General features: G+C 35.3%; 1 protein-coding gene across 20 annotated transcripts in view; it reads left to right on the forward strand.

Annotated features, from left to right (window-relative positions):
- The window catches only part of KTN1 (kinectin 1), a 123,277-nt gene that overhangs the window by 67,148 nt on the left and 29,679 nt on the right, over nucleotides 1-26,450 (forward strand). For 13 of the 20 annotated variants that reach the window (XM_004279320.4, XM_033404708.2, XM_033404709.2 and 10 more), the window contains 23 exons: nucleotides 959-1,099; nucleotides 3,557-3,663; nucleotides 4,480-4,612; nucleotides 6,026-6,113; nucleotides 7,499-7,665; nucleotides 8,082-8,150; nucleotides 9,561-9,598; nucleotides 10,274-10,364; nucleotides 10,746-10,814; nucleotides 11,537-11,574; nucleotides 11,719-11,800; nucleotides 12,630-12,698; nucleotides 19,142-19,176; nucleotides 19,595-19,685; nucleotides 20,347-20,415; nucleotides 21,035-21,072; nucleotides 21,750-21,840; nucleotides 21,990-22,058; nucleotides 23,161-23,198; nucleotides 23,982-24,072; nucleotides 24,149-24,217; nucleotides 24,690-24,727; nucleotides 26,073-26,163. In XM_004279320.4, the coding sequence (XP_004279368.1) occupies nucleotides 959-1,099; nucleotides 3,557-3,663; nucleotides 4,480-4,612; nucleotides 6,026-6,113; nucleotides 7,499-7,665; nucleotides 8,082-8,150; nucleotides 9,561-9,598; nucleotides 10,274-10,364; nucleotides 10,746-10,814; nucleotides 11,537-11,574; nucleotides 11,719-11,800; nucleotides 12,630-12,698; nucleotides 19,142-19,176; nucleotides 19,595-19,685; nucleotides 20,347-20,415; nucleotides 21,035-21,072; nucleotides 21,750-21,840; nucleotides 21,990-22,058; nucleotides 23,161-23,198; nucleotides 23,982-24,072; nucleotides 24,149-24,217; nucleotides 24,690-24,727; nucleotides 26,073-26,163 (1,812 nt within the window). Of the gene's footprint in view, nucleotides 1-958; nucleotides 1,100-3,556; nucleotides 3,664-4,479; nucleotides 4,613-6,025; nucleotides 6,114-7,498; nucleotides 7,666-8,081; nucleotides 8,151-9,560; nucleotides 9,599-10,273; nucleotides 10,365-10,745; nucleotides 10,815-11,536; nucleotides 11,575-11,718; nucleotides 11,801-12,629; nucleotides 12,699-19,141; nucleotides 19,177-19,594; nucleotides 19,686-20,346; nucleotides 20,416-21,034; nucleotides 21,073-21,749; nucleotides 21,841-21,989; nucleotides 22,059-23,160; nucleotides 23,199-23,981; nucleotides 24,073-24,132; nucleotides 24,218-24,689; nucleotides 24,728-26,072; nucleotides 26,164-26,450 lie in introns of all 20 variants that reach the window. The other 7 variants (XM_033404705.2, XM_033404710.2, XM_049706234.1 and 4 more) reach the window with 3 other exon arrangements.

Raw genomic sequence — 26,450 nt, forward strand, 5'->3', positions numbered from 1 at the left:
CCCTAAAAGAGCTGGTACCTGGAAATAATGAAGAATTACCTTGTTTTGCTTTAAAAATGTTCTTTCTTGGGGGCTTCCCTTTTGGCGCAGTGGTTGAGAGTCCGCCTGCCGATGCAGGGGATATGGGTTCGTGCCCCGGTCCAGGAGGATCCCACATGCTGCGGAGCGGCTGGGCCCGTGAGCCATGGCCGCTGGGCCTGCGCGTCCGGAGCCTGTGCTCCGCAACGGGAGAGGCCACAACAGTGAGAGGCCCGAGTACCACAAAAAAAAACACATGTTCTTTCTTATAATCAAGTTAGAATGTAGGATTTTATTCCATGTTCAGGTCTTTAACTCTTAAACCAGAAAGTGCATTTGAAATAGGAGTAAACAGAACAGCTAAGTGTTTATGAAGGGAATTGATGTAAAGAGCAGGTAAGATGCAGAAGACAAATTTTTTTTTAAAAAACCTTTGACCTTGCTTTTTAAGCAAGTACTTATTTCACAATTCAAGATTGGGCTTCCCTGGTGCACAGTGGTTAAGAATCCACCTGCCAATGCAGGGGACAAGGGTTCAAGCCCTGGTCTGGGAAGATCCTACATGCTGCGGAGGAACTAAGTCTCTGCACCACAACTACTGAGCCTGCACTCTAGAGCCCACGAGCCACAACTACTGAGCCTGTGTGCCACAACTACTGAAGCCTGCGTGCCTAGAGCCTGTGTTCCTCAACAAGAGAAGCCACCGCAGTGAGAAGCCCACGCACTGCAACGAACAGCAGCCCCCACTTGCTGCAACTAGGGGAAGCCCGCGCGCAGCAACGAAGACTTAACACAGCCAAAAATAAAAACATAAATTTATTAAAAAAAAAAAAAGAATTCATGATTGTTTTACTGATGTTGTTTTCTTCTTAGTAAAGTCTTGTTCTTATTTTTTTAAATAACAAGTTTTTCATATTTTTTTTCTGATTTACTCTTCTAGGAAATGATGGCAGAGAAAGAAAGAAGCAGTGTGGTTATAGCAAGGATGAAAGATCGGATTGGGACATTAGAAAAGGAACATAATGTGTTTCAAAACAAAATGCACGTCAGTTACCAAGAGACTCAACAGATGCAGATGAAGGTATATTTTCATTCTTTGAATACAAAATTAAATATTTGTATTCATTTAATTAGCAAACTTTTAAGTGCCCTGGGTTGGGCTTTGGTACAAATGGCTAATTAAACTGTCTCCCTGTCCTTAAGTAAGCAACTTTTTGGGGAGGCTAGAAGTTGACAAGTAAATACGCTGTTATAGTAGAGGTAAGCATCAGGTGCTTTGGGACAGCGCAGATGAGAGGTGGGGAAGAGAAGGATTGATAGGGAGGACTTTTTAGAAATGAGAAGCAGACCGTGTTGAATCTTTTAAAACAATTAGGCATTGTCAGGAAAGCAAGTGAACGAATGGGTGCTGGGTATGAGACTTATTACTTGGTGTAATTCCTTCCCATCCCATGAGATGATGGTTTGGTAGGTCTCTTTTGGGGCCCAGGATCGTGCTTTTTAATGAGTGCACTCCAGGTGTTTTCAGCATAGGTCGTCTAGTGATAACGGTTTGTGAGAAATACAGTAAAGAGTTGTGGTATTTGGGAATCAGGACTGGAATGAAGAGACCTAGAGAAATAGATGGAGGTCTTGTCTTAAAGGGCCTTATATCCCTGAAGACTGGGGAGCCAAGTGAAGGAGTTTAAGCAACCCAACAGTGTGATTATATTAGTATTTTAAATTATTACTCTGGCATAGTATGGAGAGTGGCAGCAGTGTAGAGAGTGGAACAGGGATAGTTGAAAGGCTTTTGCAGGAATCCAAGTCAGAGAATAAGGACCTTAAGTCAGACATTGATAATGAGGGGATGAGTTTGATAAAAAAGAGATAGTAGATAGGGCTTGATGATGGAGTGGAGAAGAGAGGAAAAGTGATAATGGTTTTGGCCTAAGTGACCTTCTCTCTCTGATCCTTATTTTCACCTGTTTTCTTTCAACATTTTAGAAGGTTCAGTGCTTACTGCCTATTTTTACAGTGTTATCCATTTTCATGATTTTGGTTAGGTCTGGACCACTGATTTTTGTTGTTGTTTTGAAGAACATGGTTTCAGTCTGCTTGTCAAGTGGGCTTCTAACACTCCCTCTAATTGGACTTTGTGGACCAGTGATTTCTTTTTGAAATTGTTTACATTGCTGGCTGATGCTTCAATTTGAAAGTGTTTGTCGTCACCTCAAAATTAACGTATGTCTAAAATCAAACTCTTGCTTCTGGTCAGGTTGTTTTTATTTTCTAATGTTTTGAGGCATTATTATCCTTATGCTTGAATCTTTGACTTCTCTCTCCCTTGCCCAATCTACAATTTGTTCTGAAATCTTAAAGATACTTTATTTCTAGTTATTCTTGCATTCAGGTTTTAGATAAGACCCTAGTTTATTATTTCATACTAGCATAATTATAGCACCTTAATAGATCTCTCATTTCCTTTCTAATATGTGTAATTAGTACCAGATTTTTATTTGCAAAATATTACTTTGATCACATTGGTAGTTTGCTGAAAAATTTACTGCTATTGAAGTTCCAGTTTTTTCTGTGGAAATACCACTAATAGCGATAAAGAAGTGAATGAATCTCCTCTCAGGTTCTTACTGCATCCACTACTTTGATGCTCTAATTTGGCTCAATCCTCCATCTTCCCAGGCCCCAGCCATTTGAAATATTCTTTCCCATTAACCAGGTTATTGAAGAACTGATTTTCCTGGCCTTGTGTGATCTTTTTTCTTCTTAATTCTGACTTACTATTCATTTGAAAATTAGTGGGATACATGTAGCAACATCTTTTATTGAAGGTTAAGGGTGTTGAAGTGATTCTCTTTTTCAACTTGATTGCTTATAGAGGCCAGGATATAGATTACATATGATAAGTTCTCTGAAAAGTGGAAACATAGACTTGATTTTCTTAATTGAATAGGTTTACTAAAAATTATTAAGATTATTTCACATACTAAATTGAGGTTGTGGGGATATAAGATTCAGTGTTCTTTGTCTTTTGATTCTGTAACTCTGAAATAAAAAACAAGAAGCCAGATATTTTAGCAAGTAGATTTTTGTGTAGTGAATTTGCCATCTATTTGGCTATGGCTCAATTTGTAACTTAATGTAAATGTTTTGAACATGTTTTCAGTTTTTAAAGTTTTGATTACTAAAATCTTTCATTAAAATATTGCTAACACAAAATTGACATTAATTCTATGTGAGTCTATTGTGTAGGAAAGAGTTCTAAAACATTTTTTAGTTCTAAAACAGCATCTCAGTGTATTTATTTTGCCTATGATAGCAGCTGGCATCTACTTGCATTCTTGAATGCTGTGGCAGCCTATGTTTACTTTGTATTCGTCACTATCAAAATTTATCCTTTAAATTTGTTTATATTTATTTGAAAAGGATATCCAGACTTCATTCTGTTGATGCTTTTTACATTCTCATCATAATAAATTTTCTTCGAAGTTAGCTTTGGCAATCATTGTTTTCTAAATCTATGTGTGTAAAATTATTTTAGTTCCAGCAAGTTCGTGAGCAGATGGAGGCAGAGATAGCTCATTTGAAGCAGGAAAATGGCATACTGAGAGATGCTGTCAGCAATACTACCAACCAGCTAGAAAGCAAGTATGTTTGCAAATGCTTTACTTTTAATAGAATGGCAGAGTATTTTCATTGAATGATAGAGTATTTTCTTCAGTCACCAAAATGGTGTTTGATAATAATTGGTTAGACTTTTGTTTTTTACACTTGTTTCTAAAATGAATTTTCTAAAACTATCCTCTTGGTTTTGAAGAACCTCTTCAGCTAAACTGTATGATGAACACTAGTGCCACCAGTGGAACAGTTTATAAATTTATGAGGCTGAATTTACAAGTTTTAAACCTTCTATTCCATTTAACAGTAGTTCTCAAACTTCATTATTCTGAAGAACATCTGGCATGTTAGCTAAAAATCATATTCTTGAGTCTTACCCTTATAAGATTATGATTTATTGGCTCTGAGATGTGGAATCCTGGAATCTGCATGTTAAGACACATTCCTTGTGATAGTGATTTAGTTGGCTGTGGGCTGTACTTTGACAAACAGTCCAAGAGAAGACTAGTAGCATGCTTACATAGAATAAATATTCTGACTGGTTGATTTTAATAGATTTTCAGAACACTGATTTGAGGGTGACACTGTTGATTCGTGCTCATGGTGTGTGGTCATCTGTTTTTCTTGATTATTTTATAGTAATTTTAGTATTTGTGTTATTGTCCTCAGAATGATTCAGATTACACTCAACCAAACTTCATTATTAGTAGTCACTTATAGCATTCATTTTCATTTAGCTATAAGTGGAATTACTAACTCAGCATAACTCATATAAAATATATTTTGTTTACTCTTCATATGTGTTTTGTAGTAATGGAAGGTTCCTAATCCAGTTACTGTTTTCAGGCAGTCTGCTGAACTAAATAAACTGCGCCAGGATTATGCTAGGTTGGTGAATGAGCTGACTGAGAAAACAGGAAAGCTGCAGCAAGAGGAAGTCCAAAAGAAGAATGCTGAGCAGGCAGTTACTCAGTTGAAGGTGATATATTCCTACCTTTATCATTTCATCACTAATGTAGGTATTCAATTCAATGACATTAAAGTGTATATAGCTTTGAGAAGTGTAGTTTGAGGCTTAATGGGACTTCTGTAGTCTTGGTGCTCTGCCTATATAGAAACGTGTACACTAATGAAAAAATTGAATATAGGCTTGAGTTTGCAGTTAAAGACTTTTTGAAGATATGAAAATTGAAATTAGCTGATTGACAGGCATACACAGTAGAATTTCGTCTTATATATATGGAGGTTAGGGTGTATATGTGTAAGGCAAAAATCAAATTTTTGATAGGTAGTTAAAATCACCTTCAACATCGCTTATACATAACTTGGATTTCTCAGTAAGTTTAGTAGAGCCTGTTTTTATTCCGGCATTGGAATAGATGATTTTCCTTTACTTTAGCACGAGACGAAGTAGTGCTCCAGTTGCTTTCACTTGAGCCATAGTGGGAAAAAAATCACACATTGTTTCTTTAGACACCAGAATGGCACTTGCTGTCATGAGATGCTTATACTAGGAAGACACGCATGGGGTTGCTCAGGCTGACTGAGAGAGAGGAGTGGACTCATTTCTCTGGCACTTTTTAGCCTGTGTACATTGAGTAGAGTGACGAGTAGAATTGTCTGTTCCTCCTTTTACTGGGGAGAGGATTTATTGAACGTATAGTTCAATTTCTGTAAGTTAAATGTATCTGACAGACTCCTACCTAGGTCATTGATACAATCAATATAGCTTAATACCAGTTCTAGAGTAGTAGGGGTTAAAATGGCTTTGAGAATAATTGAATGCAGAAGATAGCATAATTTTTGTTTTCTTGAAGTTTTCATGGGTCCCTGTGGGAGAGTGATATAGTTGTCCTTCCTTTCAGTAAATATTTGTCTTGCTGGTGTGTTTGCTGGTAGCATTTATAAATATGGAAGTTTGTGCTCTATGGATATGGATAAGTAGATAAATGGCATTAAATATTATAGTCATAATTGAAGTGTTGTGCTATACCTAAAAATAAGAATTTTAGGTGCCCACTGAAATTTAGCAGTAAAGATACTATCCTTTTGAAAGCCTGTCAGCTGAAGGAAGATCAGTGGAAAGCTGATCAGAGCAAAGTGGATCAGGTATATCCATAGTAGTAGCTATATTGATGCACCAGCACAGATATTGAGTTTTTGAAATAATCTCCAATCTGTAAATCCTGTGTATTGGAGGGTAGAATTGCAGTGGCTGAAAATATCTGTGCATATTATCAGGCTGAGCACATCTGCCTATCTTATTAAAATGTAGGAGACTAGTGATTAGTTGTTGGAATAAGCAGTTTTATGTCACAACAGTAAAGATAGAGGATGCTTTTTTTCCGTTAAATTGGAATCCTGTATTTGTGCTGACTTATCCTTTCTCCAGGTTCAACTGCAAGAAGCTGAGAGAAGGTGGGAAGAAGTCCAGAGCTATATCAGGAAGAGAACAGCAGAGCATGAAGCAGCTCAGCAAGGTAAGGGGACGTGGTATGCATTTAAATTTAGTATGTAATTCTGGGTAAAACTTCCTCCCTTCTCCATATGTGAAGACAGTGTAAATTGGCATTTTGGTTATAGGTCAATAAAAATAGCTTTTACACTTTCATAGTACTTTTATTTCTTTAACATTTCTTAGGGTTTTAAAAATAAGCTCTCTAGTTTTGTCTGAGGCATTAAGTTATAGTCAATAAATAGGGTAATGGGAACCTGTGCATGTTCCCTTTCTGTAGTTATTCCCTCTGGTTCCTTGATCAGTTCTTCATTTAATTTTTTTTTTTCTAAGAAGGACTCATTCCTATATTGTGAAGAGAAAAACAGCAAGAGCATTACCATTCCAAGTAGTTGACTTAATTTTTTTTGGCTGCGTTGGGTCTTCGTTGCTGCACGCAGGCTTTCTCTAGTTGCAGCAAGCGGGGCTACTCTTCATTGCGGTGCGCGAGCTTCTCATTGTGGTGGCTTCTCTTGTTGCGGAACACGGGCTCTAGGCGTGCGGGCTTCAGTAGTCGCAGCATGCGGGCTCAGTAGTTGTGGTGCGTGGGCCCTAGAGTGCACGGGCTTCAGTAGTTGCAGCGTGTGGGCTCTAGGGCGCACGGGCTTCGGTAGCTGTGGTGCGTGGGCTCAATAGTTGTGGCATACGGGCTTAGTTGCTCCACGGCATGTGGGATCTTCCCAGACCAGGGATCGAACCCGTGTCCCCGGCCTTGGCAGGCTGATTCTTAACCACTGCGCCACCAGGGAAGTCCCCAAGTAGTTGACTTAAAACTGCCTACTTAAATGCTAACTTTCACTACTTATTCTTAATTCGATGAATTCATTTAGGAAATAATGGAGCTTGTATTAGTGTGTTTTATCTATGTTTCCACTACTCCCCTTCCTCCCATGAAAATGGTGGAGAGCTAGTAAAATATAGTTCCAAACACAAGGCTAGATCATACAGAGTTTTGGCTCTTTAGACCTTTGGTTTCCTCTGATTTTTTTCACTAAATAACTTACTAAAGCATCTTTGGGGAAATAAATAATGCTTGCGAGAAATGATATAAGAGTTTTAAACATCCATGTACCATTCATTTAACACATTTATTGATTATGTATTTTGTGCCAAGCCTTGGGTACAGCTCTGGGTATAGGGAAAAGGCAATCTCTGATCTCAAAAAGCTCACTCTCTGGGAGAGGAAGTGAATTAGTACAGTGTGGCAGGTGCTGTGAAAAAGGTAAGCATAGACTGCTCAAGGGAGCCATATGCAGGAAGCAGAGGAGAGATTCAAGGAGAGCATTCTAGAGGAGGCAGTGCCTACACTAACGACGAGTAGCAGTAACCAGGCCAAGGAAGAGACCTTTATAAAATGCAATGTTTTATTAGATTTACAGAGTAAATTTGTGGCCAAAGAAAATGAAGTACAGAGTCTGCATAGTAAGCTTACAGATACCTTGGTATCAAAACAACAGTTGGAGCAAAGGCTAATGCAGTTAATGGAATCGGAGCAAAAAAGGGTGAACAAAGAAGAGTCTCTACAAATGCAAGTTCAGGTATCTAATTTTCCCTCTTTAAAAAAAATAAAGACGGGCAGTGGTTGGATGTGTCTTGTGTAGAAGAGAGAGGGTAGCCTATCTTATCCTAATTCTGGAGTGCGGATGAATAATTCTAATTTAATCTTCAAGCAGTTGTCACAATATGATCTGAATATGTGCTCAAAGATGCCTTTACCCACAGTCTTATGCTTTTTTGCATTAGATTAGGAACAGTACAATGTATTCTTAATTTCTGCTTTGTAAATTAGCTCTCAGAATAGAATGCCTAATCATTGTTTAAAATGACGCCTTTTGGAATCTAAGAGTGCCTTTTTAAAGGTAAACAGATGTACCTGTAACTCATTTTGTTCATATACATTGGTATATTTAACAGAACACTTTTCCCTCTCCTTTTTGGTTGCTCTTTATGAAAGGATATTTTGGAGCAGAATGAGGCTTTAAAAGCTCAAATTCAACAATTCCATTCCCAGATAGCAGCCCAGGTAATGGTGCTTTCTTATTGCTTGTCATTACTAATGGCTTCCTAGCTGTGTAAATAATCTGAGTGCCTGTTGAGTGCTGCGTACTGGATTAGTAGTTGGGTGACTAGTCAATGAATCAACTGGATGATCCTAAGTGCTAAGCACTCTGATAATTACGTATAGTGCTGTAAGAAAACACTACGGAAGAAATCCAAATCTAATGGGAAGGTGGGTTAGAGAGTTTTTAACTTTAGGAGGAAAAAAATGTTGATTACCATCCTGTCAGAAAACAGGTGTCAAGAATCATAGTTTATGTTTTAGAAGTATTCACTAAATATTGACTAGCCATAAGGGAAAACTTTGTATACCCTCAGGTGTTAGCAGTATGTTAACCATAGCTCTCAGGTTATATATGCCAAAGAATCATTTTTAAATTTATAATTCAGTATAGTTTGAGTGTGAAACCTTCCAGAGTTTTCTAGGTGGTATTGTAAAACCTGTTAATCTTTGGCATCATTCTTATGTAACATGATAAATAGGTAGATAGATAGATATAGATATATAGCCTTTAGAATATAAATAATATAACATTAAGAAGAGAAGAAACTTGCAAGTACTTAGCTTGTTTCCATAATATACATACTGTGAATTTCAGTTTCAGTTCTTCAACTTTAAACTTCTAAAAGTTGTTTGTAGGAAAAGTAATAGCTTAGAATAGAAGTCATTTTCTGTGCAAAAAGTGGTTTTAACATTAAAAAGTTGTTTGTAACATTCAGGCAAGTTGAAAATCCCAAAACTTTGAGGTTGCCACCATTTTTTTCTTTTCTAATTGTTTTCTTTGTAGAAACTATAGTCTAAAATTAATTGGGAAAGAATTATATAATATAGGAAAGGGTGTGTGTATATGGATGTATGTGTGTATGTAAATTATTAACTCAAATTGGATTGAGATCTTAAGTTATAGAAAATTTATCAGAAACTTAATATTTAGAGAATGCTATAAGTACCTTTTGAAAAGTAAAGATAAACATGAGCATTACCAAACGACTTGTTATCTTAATCTTGAATGGTATCATTTCATTATTGGAAATTGTTACTAAGGAAAAGAAGCACATGAATGAAAAATAGCCTTTGCTGCTGTTTTTCCTATTTATGTGTTGCTTGGCAGTTACATAGTTTTCAGACCTGTCAACTTACTTTATTAAAAATGTCTTATGATGTGTATAATTCCCTAATACTGGCTGTTATTGATCAAATTTACTTTCAGAATATTAGCTGTTATTTAGTGAACATTCATCATGAGCCAGATACTTCCTTAACTTTATATACATTTATTTCTTTTAATTTTTAAAGCTTTATTGTGATGATTATTGTACAACTTTAAAACTTTCTCTTAAGGGCTTTTATGTTGACACTGTTTCTCTTTCTTAGACATCCGCTTCAGCTCTAGCAGAAGAGTTACATAAAGTGTAAGCCTGCCTTTCTATATTTCTCTTAAAATTGCTTAGTCACCACTAACTGATAGCTGTTAGATTCTACACTTATGATTGACTTTACGTTCTAACTTGTTCAAAAAATACTCTCAAGTAGATTTGGAGCAGCTTTTGCTCTTCTACCCCTAAGCATTACGTATTCTATGTTTTTATGTCTTTGTCATAAAAAGAGTTGGGAAAGCTTTTTTCCCTTTGGGCTTTAGCAGTTATGTGGAAGAGATTATTGTGATTTGAGATTAGTGGAAGTTAGTTTTTGTGTCTAATAAGTAGTTGTAGCTACTCTGTATCTAACTATATGGTGGTATGCCCAAAATGAAGTTCTTTTTTTTGGTGTGTATTGTATAATTTGCATAGACATGGATCACTTAAATTCAGAAGACCTGGAATCTTTTTTTCAGATTGCCAGGCTTGTGAGCTTAAATTACTTAACTTCTTTGACCTCAAGTTTCAAAATAGGGGTATGTATTTTAAGGAGTTGTAGTAATGCCTGTGACAGTTACTACTAAACTGATATGGTCTGTAGAAATGGAAGGTACGGTTATGTGAAAAACTACTTAAGTAAGGATGACCATATTTGAGGCTTCTAATCCTTTGATTTGTGACTTGACTTCTAAATGTTTATTGAATGTACAAATCTATTTCCTGTTAAAGGATTGCAGAAAAGGATAAGCAGATAAAACAGACTGAAGATTCTTTAGCAAATGAACATGATCACTTAGCAAGTAAAGAGGAGGAACTTAAGGTACAGTAATTCTTATAAATGGCTACAGTATTTTATAGTCATTGAATTACCCTGATCTTGTAATTAGTATGAGTGTCTGTGAAGACTGGAAAATACTCTAGATAGAATTCATTTGAAAAGTGTCTTACCTCTTTTCTAAACTACAAATCCTCTTTAGCCCTCTAAGAGAAGTTCAAAGGCCTTTTCTCACATGATATTTATTATTTATAATAATTTGGGAAATATGTTAAATAACAGAAGTTGATGGTTTTCTTTCTGACTTAAGAAATTGTAATTTGAGACCTTTGCTTTGAGACCTTTGCTTAGGTAGAAGAGATACATTACAAAACTTCAAATTTAATATTAAATACTTCTAATACTATTTTTTCCTTCTTGTTCTAGGATATACAGAATATGAATTTCTTATTAAAAGCTGAAGTGCAAAAATTACAGGCCCTGGCAAATGAACAGGTAGATCTTTATTGCTTTTAAGCATTTACCTTAGAATTACAGTTTGTTGACACTTATTTTCATTGGTATTGCAAACCTTAGTTTTACTTATGTAGATAGTAAACATAATGGTTACTTGTGTTTGGCTGCATGGTGTGTTGTTAAAACCCTCTTCTGTTTTTTTTTTTTTTTTTTTTTTTCTGGTACGTGGGCCTCTCACTGTTGTGGCCTCTCCCGTTGCGGAGCACAGGCTCAGTGGCCATGGCTCATGGGCCCAGCCGCTCCGCGGCATGTGGGATCTTCCCGGACCGGGGCACGAACCTGTGTCCCCTGCATTGGCAGGTGGACTCTCAACCACTGCCCCACCAGGGAAGCCCCAAACCCTCTTCTGTTTGACCATGACTCTCACAACTCACCTAAATGTTACTATATTCATGTTGAAATTAATGTTTGATCCAAGAAATTGATCACTTTATCAGAGAATTCAGTTATAACACTTATGATGTGCTGATTTGTTTTAGCCTTCTGCCATTTAATCAGAAAAGGATATACCTTAAACTAGGATAAAAGTTGAACTGTAAGAAGTACAAAATACTGGACAGCGAAAAATATTACTGTAATGTATGCTGTTGATTTAACTATTTACTCTAAATATATGAAAATATAACTTTAATATGTAAAAATAAGTAAAAGAATAGTTTGGAGTGCTTCCTGAGAAATGATACAATTCTCATTTCTAACAGGCTGCTGCTGCACATGAACTGGAGAAGATGCAAAAAAGGTGATTAAAGTATTGCTGTACATGGGCCATTCATACATTTATGTTCCAGTGTAATTACAGAAGACATTGCTGCTTATAGCTGATAGTTGTGCACATAATTTATGTAAGCTTTCTGTATATATGAAGTATTTTTTTTTCTCATAGTATTCACGTTAAGGATGATAAAATAAGACTGCTTGAAGAGCAGCTACAATGTGAAATTTCAAACAAAATGGAAGAATTTAAGGTGTGTAATTAAACTTGTCAACTCAGCTTTCTTTGAACAAACTTGTGTAATTTTCAGTTGAAGTGAATGTAGAAATACTACTTTTTTATATGTGATCACTCTGAAACAGTGTTTCTATAGTTTATTTGGGGACTTCTACAAACAATTTTATCATAGACTTTTTGCTTTGATTATTTTGACTTACCTGTTTTTATAGTAGACTTTTGATACTTGTTTTGCCCCAACCTTTTCTTTACAGTTTTCATTTGGTAGTTTGAGATGGTTTTATTTGCCTCCATTGTTGGTGTAGTGCTAATTTCTGGTCATGGCCAAAACAGCTTGAGGATTATTGTAAAGCATTCTGATTGCCAGGGTACATCTCTGCATGCAGTAAGATTTGCTTTTTTTTTTTTTTTAATTTTAATTTTTTTTTTTTTTTTGCTTAATAGGAATCCTGTAAGTACTCACTTATGAAAGCAGGGTTTCCCAGAATTCATTGGCACAGACGATTAAACTCTTTGAAATACACATGTAAGGGTTCTAAGCACAGTGTTAACACTGTTTGGGATAAACCACATGACTGAATTAGGGGGGCTCAGTAGAAACAACTTTTTATAGATCATTGTATATGTACATTATACTATTACTGTATTCCTGTTCTCTGGAAATACGTTCATTGAAACTGAAAAATGGAGCCTCATGAGATTTGCATTCTTAGGTCAGTATATAATTCACCTGTCACTTTATAAGTACTTAACAGTAATATGGCTTTGAGTTTTAAAAAAACATTCAGATGGTTGCTTTGTTACCTTTTCTTAATAAAACAGTAAATTGAGATTATTTCTTTTAGATTCTAAATGACCAAAAGAAAGCATTACAATTAGAAGTTCAGAAGCTACAGACTCTTGTTTCTGAACAGGTAAGGCTTTTCATGAATTACAAGTTAGAAATATCCAATAGATAACAAGGTCTGATTCTTCTTAAGTAGTAATCAACTCGTTCATTTTTAGAAATTTTGTTTAAGTGTAGATATGTCTTTTAATTGCATTTCTAGTCATCTTGTGCTAATCAAGTCTCTAAATTAAGGAAAATTTAATTTCTCTTCCTGAGGAGAAGCTAATGCTGTTTATAGCATTTTCCAAAAAAAAAAAAAGTTTAATAGGATGCATAAAAATAATTTCTTTAAGTCATTTTGATGCATTTGGCTCTCAGGATAATAGTCAGACTTTTGGAGCCTCACTTTTTTCTGTAAAGCAGTGTGGATTCTTAAAAAGAGAATGGGTTTGAAACCTACTACCAGCACTTAAAAGCAGTGATGTTGATCAAATTGCTTAACCTTTCTAAGACCTCTCATTCCAGGTCTCCTACATTGAGATTTTATTTACATTACAAGCTTGTTAGATTTAAATTGGGGAGTTTATGTATAGTTGAGTAGCCTAGTGCTTTGCATATAGCAGACATCTTAAGCCTTAATTCCTTTCCTTTAGAATATTTTTTTCCAACTCATCTCCACCCTCTATTGCCATCATACTTCTTTCTGTATTTATAGCAAGCCATCAAAACTGTAGCAGCCTGAATAAGCATGGCTCCGTAAACTCGAGCCCCAGGTGATGTCTGTTCTGTGGCTGTTCCTAAGAGTTGCCTTCATACTCTTCTAAATAATTCTTCAAATTCCAGGTTTTAAAAATATTCTAGAAACACTTCATATTATATGACACATTAAAATGAAGGCATGTTTCTCTACTACTGTTAAATTTTGACACATTTTATTAGAAGCTGAAGTGTAAGTTATTGCAAATGATATAGCACTTCCTTTAGCAGATGCATGCTTTCTTTTTTATTTTAAAATCCACATCTGTGCAGGTATTGAATTGGTGTAAGTAGCTGTGCCAAATGTTGTGGAAGTATTTTAGAAGTATTTTGTGAACATCTGTTTACTTGTCAAGAATTAATCCATTATTTGTTTTCCTCCCCCACAAATATGGTATTTAAGTGCTTTGCATAAACTTTGTATATGCTTTACCCGTTCAAACTAAAGGTAATAGAGGAGAAAATGCTGAACAAATGATGTTTAGTGTGTGGACATGACTTCATGCCAGTGTAATGCTCAAATGATATTTAAGTTTTATTCTTAAATCTTATTCCTATTTCCTTTTGTTGTTATACAGCTTTTAACAGATAAGATATTTCATCAACTGTAAGAATTTTTTTCTCCTCAGTTTATTATCTCTGAAGTCTGGATGTATCTTAGTCTCCGGTTACAGTTTAATTGGAGGCATCTTTAATTTTTAGTGTTATGTAAACATTTTACCAGTTGTGAGATGCAACATTGGTGACTTGGATTAGATAAAATATGATAGATATTTTTTGGCTGTGTTAATTCTTACCCAGAAAAGCAGAATGTAGTCCTTTTTTTGAGTTGGTTGTCAGAGATTCTGGAACACCTATTTCAATATATAAAGTTTTAAACTTTCTAAAATTCACTTCATGGGAGGTAAAATAAATGCCTAGAAATTTCTGAATCTACCCTAGAATTCTAGTATTAAAGGTGATGGTAATTCTTAGTTTTAAACAGAGTACCTGGATCTTTTCTTTTCACTTCTATTGTATACTAAAAATGATATTCTTCATCATTAGACAAGAGTAAAACCATTAGCCTTAATTTTTTTTTTTTCCCCTTAAGGTAACATGATAGCCTAAGAATTACCTAGTTTTCTCTAGTTTCTTTATTTTGGGGGGGGGTGTTGAATTGTATTTTATTAAAAAATTTTTTTTTATTGAAGTATAGTTGATTTACAGTTGTGTTTCTGGTGTACAGTAAAGTGATTTATATATATATATATATATTCTTTCTCATATTCTTTTCCATTATGGTGTATTACAGGATATTGAGTGTAATTCCCTGTGTTATACAACAGGATCTTGTTGTTTTAATTTCTTTCTTACTGAATCAGCCTTCTGTCTACTATAAAGCTTCTGTGTATTTTTAAATATTCTGTTAACATAACTTTTAGCGTGAGATGGATTCTTTTTTTATGAAGAATAGTTTTATGAAGAACAGTCCACAGAACATAATTTCATAGCCACATTTTAAAATTTATTTAAAAGAATTATTTGATAAGAGGAGAAACTCATCTTCTAAGATTTGCTCTTTGGTAATTCTTAGAATTTTTCCTCCTTGTTCCGAAAGCTTTTTTTTTTTTTTTAAATAGTCTAGAAAGCATATGACTGTGATGTTATGTTTTTGGTTGTCATTGTGACTTCTCTCTCTGATCTTAGCAGACCAGAGAACCAGCTCTTTGGTTTTTCCTCTGGTCTTTTTTTTTTTTTTTGTGGTACGTGGGCGTCTCACTGTTGTGGCCTCTCCTGCTGTGGAGCACAGGCTCCGGACGCGCAGGCTCAGCGGCCATGGCTCACGGGCCCAGCTGCTCCGCGGCATGTGGGACTCTCCTGGACCAGGGCACAAACCGCGCTGCATCGGCAGGCAGACTCTCAACCACTGCGCCACCAGGGAAGCCCTCCTCTGGTCATTTTTATTACCACTGCTAGTGAAGGAAGAGATAAAGATTAGCATAATTTGAATTTCTTTCATTTCCACCTTTCTTTAACCCCTTCCTACCCAGCAGTCAGAATTCCAAGTGACAGTTGAGAGATGAACAGTTTAGTTATGTAAAAAAAATTCTGTCTCTTTGCTCCATGGATTTTTATCCTGGAGGAAAAAATTGAGCTTATTGAAGCACAAACCAATAATGGTGCCAAGTTTTTGTTGTTTCTTTAGGTGTAGGAAGCAGAAAGACAGCAAATATCAGGTAAGGTAACCTGTTTATATACTAGAGAAGAGAAGACTCCATTTGGATGTAGGCCTATGGATAGATCAAAGAAATAAATCAGTTACTGAGATCTCATTTCTTCAGAATAAAATAATACTTTTTGTGGGGGAAGGTCCTGAGGTGTCTTATTTTTTTTTGAGCATCTTGACTTTTTAGCAAAGGAACAGCATGACTTTTTACTAGTAGTTTTTTAAGATTCAAAGATAAAGATTATTAAGCAAAAACTGTAGCAGTAGGAAGTTTTTTTCTTTTGCCCTGCAGCCTGGTTCTGTTTTATTGCAGAATAATTCATTGTTGTATGATGTAGTTTTGAAAGTCATCCACGGAGGAGAAAATTGGATTGGATTAGATTAATAATGTATAAAGGTAAAATATTGGATAGATAACTAAGTTGGGTTGATTTCATGCAATTGAACATTCAGTGAGCAATTGACCAAGAGTACTTGTTAAACTGTAACCTTGTTAAAGGATATTTTGTCCATTAAATTTTTACTAATGGAGAGTATGCTAGGTACTATGCTGCAATGCTAAGGCTACAGAGATGAATGAGACTTGGTTCTTGCCCCAAGAATGTGGTTTAGTGTGGAATTAGGTGTACACACAGAAAAAGTGTGATGAATAAAATTCTTTTTTTGAAAAAATTTTAAACTGTGTGTACAGGTTTAGAGGAAGAGATAATTCTATCTGAAGGAGAGTAAGAGGTGTCACAGAGAGGGGACAGCTAAACCTGATTTTGAAAAATAGCCAAGAATTTGCTGACAGCTATGGGGCAATCCAAACTGAGGGGATACAGTGTTAAAAGTCATGGTAGTGTGGCCAAATTGGCATATTCAGAGCATATTGGCATATTGTGGAAGTGCAAAGTGTGAGGTATTAAGGGGAAGAGAAAGATTTGCTAGGGCCTAATCGTGAAGGACTTTGTAGGCTGTGTAAGGACCATGAGCTTGATCTAGAATGTGGTATGCTACTGAAGGATGTTGAAAGAATGAATCAGCATTTTGTCTAGTATTTTAGTTGGATCATTCTGGTAACCATGAGGTGTTTGAATTTATGTGGTAGTGAAGTATGCACTACTAAAGGTGTAATACAACTAAATGATCAAGCTGCATATAACTAGGACTTAATAGTGTTGTCTTTTTTAAAAAATTGAGATACAATTGACATGTTAATTTCAAGTGTGCAACATAATGATTCTATATTTGTGTTACTGTGAAATGATCACAGTAAGTCTAGTTAATGTCTATCACCATACATAGTCACCTACTTTGTATTGTTTTTATGTGGGACATGCATCAAAAATAAAGATGGACAGGACTTCCCTGGTGGTGCAGTGGTTAAGAATCCGCCTGCCAATGCAGGGGACATGGGTTCAAGCCCTGGTCCAGGAAGATCCCACGTGCCACGGACCAGCTAAGCCCGTGCACCACAACTACTGAGCCTGCACTCTAGAGCCCATGAGCCACAACTACTGAGCCCACGTGCCACAACTACTGAAGCCCATGCGCCTACAGCCCGTGCTCCACAACGAGAGAAGCCACCGCGGTGAGAAGCCTGCGCACCCAATGAAGAGTAGCCCCCACTTGCCACAATCAGAGAAAAAGCATGCGCACAGCAATGAAGACCTAACAAGGCCAAAATAAATAAAATAAAATAATACAATTAAAAAATTTATTAAAAATAAAGATGGACGAAAGCCATCTTGATGAAAGATTTATAAACTTACTGCATGATTTATTTTTCACAATTTATAAACATGATTTAATGTACTTTTGACAGCTCCTATGCCCTTTCCGATGGTGGGAAAGTTTTTTTTTTCCCATTCGGAAGTTCTGTACCTCTCACGGTATAGTCCTTATGAACTCTAGAGACAGGGAGAAGAATTAGGGTATTGTGATATTTAAGATGAGTAAAGCTGAGGATCTAACCTAAGACACTGAAGAAAAGGGGGTTAATTTTTAGAAATACGTTGAAAATGGAATCTTATGACTTGGATTTGGTAATGGAAAAATTAATAGTATTTGTGAAAAATTGTTGTAATAAAATTGGAAAAAAAATTATGAAACCAACAAAATTAGGAGAAAGCAGGTAGGGAATGGTATGGGTAGAAGAGAATGTTGAAGGGAAAAAGACCCCAAACCTGTTTTGTCAGGTTGCTTAGCTGCCTGAAGACCTAGGAATGCTGAGGGGGAAACCTTGCTTCTGGACACATAGTAAATATAACACTGAGGACTTTGTAAAGTGTATGGGCGGGATGCTAGAAGGATGGGTGAATGGTTGGGATCAGCTCACATGTCATGTTTTAATGTAGCAAGGAGAATACATTCTTGTGTTGCTTCTGCACTTCACAATCAGTTTTATTTTATTTTTTACTCTTATAAATTTATTTACTTAACTATTTTTGGCTGCATTGGGTCTTCGTTGCTGCGCGTGGGCTTTTGTTTAGTTGCGGTGAGTGGGGGCTACTCTTTTTTGCGGTGTGCAGGCTTCTCATTGCCGTGGCTTCTCTCATTGCAGAGCACAGGCTCTAGGTGCGTGGGCTTCAGTAGTTGTGGCACACGGGCTCAGTAGTTGTGGCTCGCAGGTTTAGTTGCTCTGTGGCATGTGGGATCTTCTTGGACCAGGGATTGAACCAGTGTCCCCTGCATTAGCAGGTGGATTCTTAATCACTGTGCCACCAGGGAAGTACCTACAATCAATTTTAAAACATTCTGTATATTGGCTTAGGTGTTGGTTATGTGAAATCTACATGTTAAAAATTCATTGAATTGTACACAGGATTTGTGCACTTGCCTTATATGTTACTTTTTAAAAAAAAAAAAGGAACAAAGCCTCCTTCTTGGCCTGCAAGGCCTTAGAGCCTTGGAATTTTAGATTTGAAGAATTAATGTAAAGGAGGAGGAGCAAATTCTCTTCTTATCCTTAATATTTCTTTTATAGTAATTGAAAACTTACAAGGGACTAGTTCATTTTTGCCAGCCCATTTTATACTTCATCTTTTTCTGTGTCTTTTGTGTAGCCTCGTCTTTTCTGTCCTGTGTTTTCTTTTCTTTTTTTATAAATTTATTTATTTTATTTTTTTAAATTTTTGCCTGCGTTGGGTCTTCATTGCTGCACACAGACTTTCTCTAGTTGTGGCTGTCGGGGGCTACTCTTTGTTGCGGTGTGCGGGCTTCTTATTGCGGTGGCTTCTCGTTGCAGAGCACGGGCTCTAGGCACATGGGCTCAGTAGTTGTGGCACACGGCCACAGTTAGTTGCTCCACGGCATATGGGGTCTTCACGGACCAGGGCTCAACCCGTGTCCCCTGCATTGGCAGGCAGATTCTTAACCACTGCACCATCAGGGATGCCCCTGTCTTGTGTTTTCTGAATTCAGTAATTCTTTAACTATTAGCAGTCTTCAAACATGGATCATCTTCCTAAATTTTGGATCTAATTAATACTAATAGAATTCTATTTCTGAAGTAGTTTTACCTCATGCAGACTTGGTAAAATTAATCTTTTTTTTTTTCTTTTTTGGTGATTTTATTTTAGCCTAATAAAGATGTTTTGGAACAAATGGAAAGATGGTAAGAGATTAAATTTTTTAAAAATATTTTAATGACTCATTTCTACCAAGTGTGAGATAGCAGAATTATTAACTATATTAATCTAAATTCTTAAAATTCTCTTTGTACTTCATAATGGAAGAGAGTGGTGTACTATTGATTGATTTGGAATTACATTGTTTGTGGGTGTCATGTGTGGCCATGATTTACTTGTTTAGGCTAGCATGTAAGCATGCATTACTTGAATACAGTTTAGTTTTTGGTAAAGAGGGACTACCCTTGGACCATGACCAAAGATCCTTAGAAACCTTTCTAGAATTGAAAGTTTAGAAGGAAAAAAATGGGCATAGGAGTTGATCCATGTAAAATATTTATTTAGAAATCATATTGTTTTCTTTGAAAAATAGTTCATACATGTGTTTTAAATTTATAATTTCAGCATTCAAGAAAAAGATGAGAAGTTGAAGACTGTAGAAGAATTACTTGAAACTGGACTTATTCAGGTGGCCACTAAAGAGGAAGAACTGAATGTAAAGAATTTTGTATATTTGTTTTCCTTATGATTATTCAGTGAACATGAAGCGGTTTTACTGTAATGTGTAATATTTTTCCCATACCTTTTAGTTACCCACATTTTATGAATTTATATGATGTCCTTTTTCATTAAATTTAAGATTTTATTATAAATACAAAAATGTGTAGTTACCTATAGCATTCACTGCCTTAATGATGTAGATATTATTGTTATGGTTTGTAATATATGCTCCCCCACCTCCACGCATGCCCGAATTATAACCAAACAACAACTAGTTACAAGAATAACTAGTGGACTTGATAAGTTCATGAAATAGTATTGGAGGCCATAGAATGGAGAGAATGCAGTTTTATTTTATGATTATCATTAGCCTTAACTAACAATTTGGATAGGATTGCTGGAAGAAATAAGGTAAAAGGTGTATTTGATTTTAGGGAGAGAAGTGACTTGACTGTGTGGTTTTCAGGTTGTGGAAACATAAGTAGAAATACTTGTGAGGATAATTGAATTAAAGTCCATTTGCAGAATTGTAGACATATAGAGCAACTGAGATTTCTGGGCCTTCAGAGAGGAAAAGAAGCAGCTAGAGAAAAATGAGAAGCTAGCTGTTTTTTCAGAAAATAAAAGTATGTTGTGCTTATGTGTCTTTGAAAAAGGCAATAAGAACAGAAAATTCATCTCTGACAAAAGAAGTTCAAGACTTAAAGGCCAAGCAAAATGATCAGGTAATATATTTAGTAGATCCTGCAACCATTCTCTTTTAAATGTTGGGCAAACCTGTTATCAAATATAGCAGCAAGCCTTTTTTTTGTTCCTCCCTTCTCCAACATGGAATTTGTCAATTATAGTTTTAATCTGTGAATGATTGGTGACTTGATTATCAGTAATAGAAGCTGCAATTTATTAAATGCTTACTTTATGCCAGGCACTGGATAGAGTATTCTAGGTAGGATGCCATTGCTTGTTACTATAGTGATAAAAGGTTTTGAGCATACATATATAAAGTAAGACTCTAAATAATAGTAAAAGAGGTTACCTGAAGTTAGGAAATTTCCTATTTTCTCCTTATCTGGTTAGAATCATTGAGTCAATAATTTTAATATTTATCTATTGGTTTTTCTTTTGACCTACACTTACCATAAGTAGCTTTAAAGCTGCTTACTTTCAAAGTGCTTTTCATTTTCATAATTATGACATCTAAAAAAATCTAGAAAGAATTACTTCCCAGGTTTACTTTTCCGGGGTTTTGGTGTAGTGGAAAATTTAAAGAACAACATACTTTTCTATTTATGACCCATTTATATTTTGAGCAAATTACCAAGTAGGATACCTTCCTATTTCTAGGTTTCCTTTGCATCTCTAGTTGAAGAACTTAAGAAAGTGTAAGTAATGACATTATTAAACTGGTCTTTTTCTTTTGGTCCAGTTTTATTAGTGCTCATAAATCTTGTTTTATTGTGCAATTAAGATGGCTAGGAGTTTTCATTGCTGGAATAAGGAGACTTAGCTGTGCTTTCCCAGTGCAGTTGTTAAAAAATCAGTTTCCATGATTGACTCCGTTTATTAACTTGTGGCATCAAATTGTTAATTTTCTGTTTCTGCACTAGGAACTGTTAATGAACAGGTTATATTGGATAGAGATCAGTTCCTTGTATGTGTTGTTTTCTTGAAGTGTCTATAAAGTTTAATACCATAATTGTATGTAAGTTTTGCCATAGCTTTCAGAGCCCAGAAACCTATATTGTTGAGAGGAACTCAGTTCTCCTTAGTATTCTTTGGGGTGCAAATCTTATATTCCCTGTGCACTTTGGAAACATGTCACCAGCTTCTCCTTGCGTGCATAGGCTTCAGCCATCTGGTAGTTACTGCTTAATTCTCATTTAGGAAGAGCTTTAAGTATTTTTTTCCCCTTCTGTCTGCAAAATATGGTTGCTCTTTTACTTAAAATGGGAAGAGTTGATTTGGTGAGCCTATTAATGATTTGGTACTATTTTTATATCTTAGTTGGTGGATCTTGATGATTTCTCCCGAAGTTTAATAATGCATTTCTTTATCTAAGGATCCATGAAAAAGATGGAAAGATCAAGTCTGTGGAAGAGCTTCTGGAAGCTGAACTTCTCAAGGTTGCTAATAAGGAGAAAACTATTCAGGTATTGAGAGAGAGAAAACTTATGTTTTGCTTTTTTGTTTATCAACTTTAGTGAATACCATTTAATTTCATGTGTTTGTCTGTACATTGCATTTTATGTCAATTTCTGTGTTTCCATTGTCCAATCTTGTCTGTTTTGTCATTGTCAAGGATTTGAAACAGGAAATAGAGGCTCTAAAAGAAGAAATAGGAAATATCCAGCTTGAAAAGGCTCAACAGGTAAAAATCCCAGAGCCATAGCATGACAGATTCATTAGTGTATGTGTATTAATGAACTATTTGGTTTTTTTCTGTTACTCAGAAGAAAACTTTTAGTAGTGTGCTGTAAGTATATTGGGTTATGTGCTTTTTTATTATTTTTGCCTGATTTGAGAAAATGTTTTAATATTTTAATCAACATATCTTTTAACTGTTTAAAGTTTTTTTTCTGGAAAGTTTTCTATATTAATGTTTCATTTTAGTTTGCCAACTTAAAAAAAAAAAAACACTTTGGTAAACCTTTTTTTTTTTTTGACTGCATGTTCCAAAACATTTTGTTATAGAATACGTATTGCTCAACCTTTGCCTATAGAATAAAGTACAGATTTCATTGGGGGATTTCAGAGGTAGATGTTGTTACTGGAAATAGATGGGTGGTTTTGGTGAATATAATCTGATAAGGTTTGATTGAAAAAAGTGGTGAGATTGCATGGAAGAGATGATTCATTCATTCATCCAACCAACAGATTCATTCAGTATTTATTCAGTTCCTCCTGCTTATCAAAGTACTATGTTAGTGGTTGGAGATAATGTGTTGAATGAAATAGGGTATGAGGAAAAGATTAAATTCCTAATGTAGACTGAGAGTTCAGGAAGGTCTCCTTCTGAGGAACTGACATCTAAGCCAAGATCTGAAGGGACTGTGAGAAGGCAGTGGGGAATGAAAGGTACTATTGAACTGTGTATGGTAAGAAGAGGAGATTAAAGGACAATATAGAGTACTGTTGAGTAGTTGGCCTTGAAGAGTGGGAAGAAAAAGCGCTTTGACAAGATAGGGAGGTATGTGGACAGTTAATATTCTAATTTTCACAATTTAAAAAAGTATCACATTGTTTAGACTTACTCATAACCATATTCCTTGTCTCTTCTACCCCCCCCCCCCATTTTTAATTTATTACTCTTACTGTCATTGGAGTCGAGAAGGTGAAATCAAGTCATCTCTGTTTTGGCTAGGTCTTTGTAATTTGAAGTGTGCACATTTTAAGGTTTACCATAAAGCCTATTAAGGTAAACTGAAAGGATTATGAATTGCTTTTTTTCTGCTTCTTTCTTTATATTTTAGTTATCTATCACTTCTCAAGTTCAAGAACTTCAGAACTTGTAAGTACCATTTGCCTCATTTCCCTTTAATATCTCTCTTCCACAAGTTAAACATAATTATAATGAAAATTGTAGCTCCTTTTTATTTGATTTCAAGTAATATTTTAAAGAACATCGGGCTTCCCTGGTGGCACAGTGGTTGAGAGTCCGCCTGCCGATGCAGGGGACACGGGTTCACGCCCCAGTCCGGGAAGATCCCACATGCCGCGGAGCGGCTAGGCCCGTGAGCTGTGGCCGCTGAGCCTGCGCGTCCGGAGCCTGTTGCTCCGCAACGGGAGAGGCCACAACAGTGAGAGGCCCACATACCTCAAAACAAACAAACAAACAAAAAAACCCATCAAATTATATCTCACAAAGGCCTCAAAGTCTTAAATTTTCCATTAGGATTTAACCTATAGGTTTTTTGATGGGAATGGGGATAGAGTGGAAGTCTTATTTTTCTGCTTTATAATCTGAATGTGACCTTCAACTGACAGTGTTGCTCTTTGCCCATTTTAATAGCCACTGTGAAACTGGTTATATATTTCATACCCAAACTAGCTGTGATAAGCTAAATTTGCTGGTATTGACTTAAACAGGGTGTTAAGGGGTGGGAGTAGAGCTACTGCTTAATTTGATATCTCCAAAATCTTATATGCCTTTATACTTGAAATATTTATTTTTTAGTTTATTTAATCAGTTCGGGTTATGAGTACAACCTAAAATACGCTTTTCCAGTCTCCAGTATTTTTACTTTGTTTAGTCATGTAACATTTTCACTGATAGTTCTTAACTTATTGTTAGATTAAAAGGAAAGGAGGAACAGATGAATACCATGAAGACTGTTTTAGAAGAGAAGGAGAAAGACCTAGCCAATAAAGGGAAATGGTTACAGGTGAGAAGTTAAAAACAATAGTAAACACCTTTTTTATACTTGAATATCACTTTTATTTAGACTTATTCTTCTTCAGGATCTTCAAGAAGAAAATGAATCTTTGAAAGCTCACGTTCAGGAGGTAGCACAACATAACTTGCGAGAGGTATAGTATAAACAGATTACCAGCATATTTTATAAAACATGAGGAAGCTTTATTTTACTGTACTAGGAAGCAAAGAAGTTAATATGTTCTCTGAGTTTTTTGCCATAAAAATTACTGTTGTATCGTTGTTTTGTTGTTGATAAAATAACTTTTATCCCTGTCAAGTCTACTACTGCCTCATTTGTCAACCTAAGTCTGAAAGAATTTCCTCTCCTTACTTTTTCAGATGGACTCTTATTCTCATTTTTAAGTCTGTGTTTAATTGGTGTATTAATCTGTAATCCTTTAACAAATGGATATTAACAATTAAGTTAAATAAAGAAAATCCATTCTTTGTTTTATGAATGGCCCAATCTTAAATTTACCACGTATAATTGTGTTTTTATTTTACTGGTGAGTGATTCTATAGATAATATATTGTAGAACCTGATCTTTTTCATGTTATAATTAAAAATGTGAATCTGTTTCTTAGGCATGTTCTGCCTCACGATTTGAAGAACTTGAGATTGTGTAAGTATACTTTTAGCCAGCATTTTAAAGAGGAACTTCTCAATATTTTCTAGACTGTCCTTGAATATTATGATGAGTTTCTTCTAAGTTATTAACTTTCTTGTTAAGTAGGAATTATAGTCCAGGGGCAAATAAGTTAAATCTCTGTTTGGTATAATAAAACAGAGGCCTTTCAAATGCTTTGTGATACCTGGAGACTTTATCTTTTCCAAATCCTTCAAATGCATTTTCTGAGATGCTCTTTCTGCTAATATAGACTGGTTGGTTTTATTTAAGTTTTCTCTCTCTCTCTCTCTCTTTCTAAATGAAGTATGTAATTATTATAAAGAGAGGTTAAATTTATTTCAAATCAAAATCATTTTTAGTATTTGAAAGAATAACATCTCTGAATTAACCAGAAGATAATCTTAGCCATAATCTTGATAATGAATATTGAATCTTTCTATAAAAGTAACTTGCCTTTGGGGGAAAATAGTATCTGTTGTTGTATCAGTTAATGCTGTGCCGATTAGTAAAAATACTGAATCTGATGAGCATAGGAGGTATCAGTCTTAATAGATGTTATCCTAGACAGTTTTTATCCCATGAAGTCTGTTTTCTTAAACTAAATCAGTCTACAGTGGTAAGAAAGGTATCTGTACTTCATAGTTTTGGCCTTCTATCAATTACTTTTAAGAGATTTTTCCTTTGATGTAATCTCATCAGTCTTTATTGATGTTTAAGAAGTGGCCCTTTGAAACTGTATCTTTAAAAAAGTAAGATATTGAAGATATTTATTAGGTCATTATCTTTATGGAGAAAAAGGAGATGTCTTTATTGGCACTAAGATTGCTCATATGTACAACTAACTGTTTATCTTATGGGCATTATATAACTGTCAAGGTGCTTTTCTATCATTTGCTAATAGAAAGCTTAGAGACCTTTGAGGCCTATTTGTAGTAGGTATATAGATCATTAAAGTATGATTTTAGATTTATTTCTACCTCACATTAAAGAAAATTAATATAATATTTGGGGGGGCTTTTTTAGGTTTACAGAAAAAATTGAGAGAGCAGTACAGAGAATTTCTATATACCCTCCTTCCCCATTTTTCTTCTTATTTACATCTTGCATTTGCGTGGTAATTTGTTACAACTGATGAAGCAAATCAATATATTGCTATTAACTAAAGTCCATAGTATCCATTAGTGTTCACGCCTTTTGTACATTCTAGGGGTTTTTGACCAATGTATGATGACATGTATCCATCATTACAGTATTATAAAAAAAAGTTTTACTGTCCTAAAATTCTCCTGTGCTCCACCGATTCACCTAACTAAATATAACGTCTTTGTAAAAATTCTAGGTTGAAAGAAAAGGAAAATGAAATGAAGAGATTAGAAACTGTGCTAAAAGAAAGGGAGAGTGATCTTTCTAGAAAAACAAAGCTGTTACAGGTAAATATGTTTATACTTAAAATTATCATGTGAGTTACTGTCTTTGCATGTTTGAAAACAATTTTAACTACTGCAAAAGAAAATTGAATGCAAAATGACATTCCCTCCTGCCCAGATACTGGGTCTCATTCCTCAGAGATAACTACTATCAATTATTTATATATCTTCTGAGCAAGCGCCCATGCATAAAATGTGTGTGTGTGTGTGTACTTAATAGTTTTTAAACATATTGTATTTAATCATACACAATTTTGTATTTTGCTCCCCCCACCCAATTAATAATGTTT

The sequence above is a fragment of the Orcinus orca genome, chromosome 2 (genome assembly GCF_937001465.1).
Source record: "Orcinus orca chromosome 2, mOrcOrc1.1, whole genome shotgun sequence".
In the NCBI taxonomy this organism is placed as follows: Eukaryota; Metazoa; Chordata; class Mammalia; order Artiodactyla; family Delphinidae; genus Orcinus; species Orcinus orca.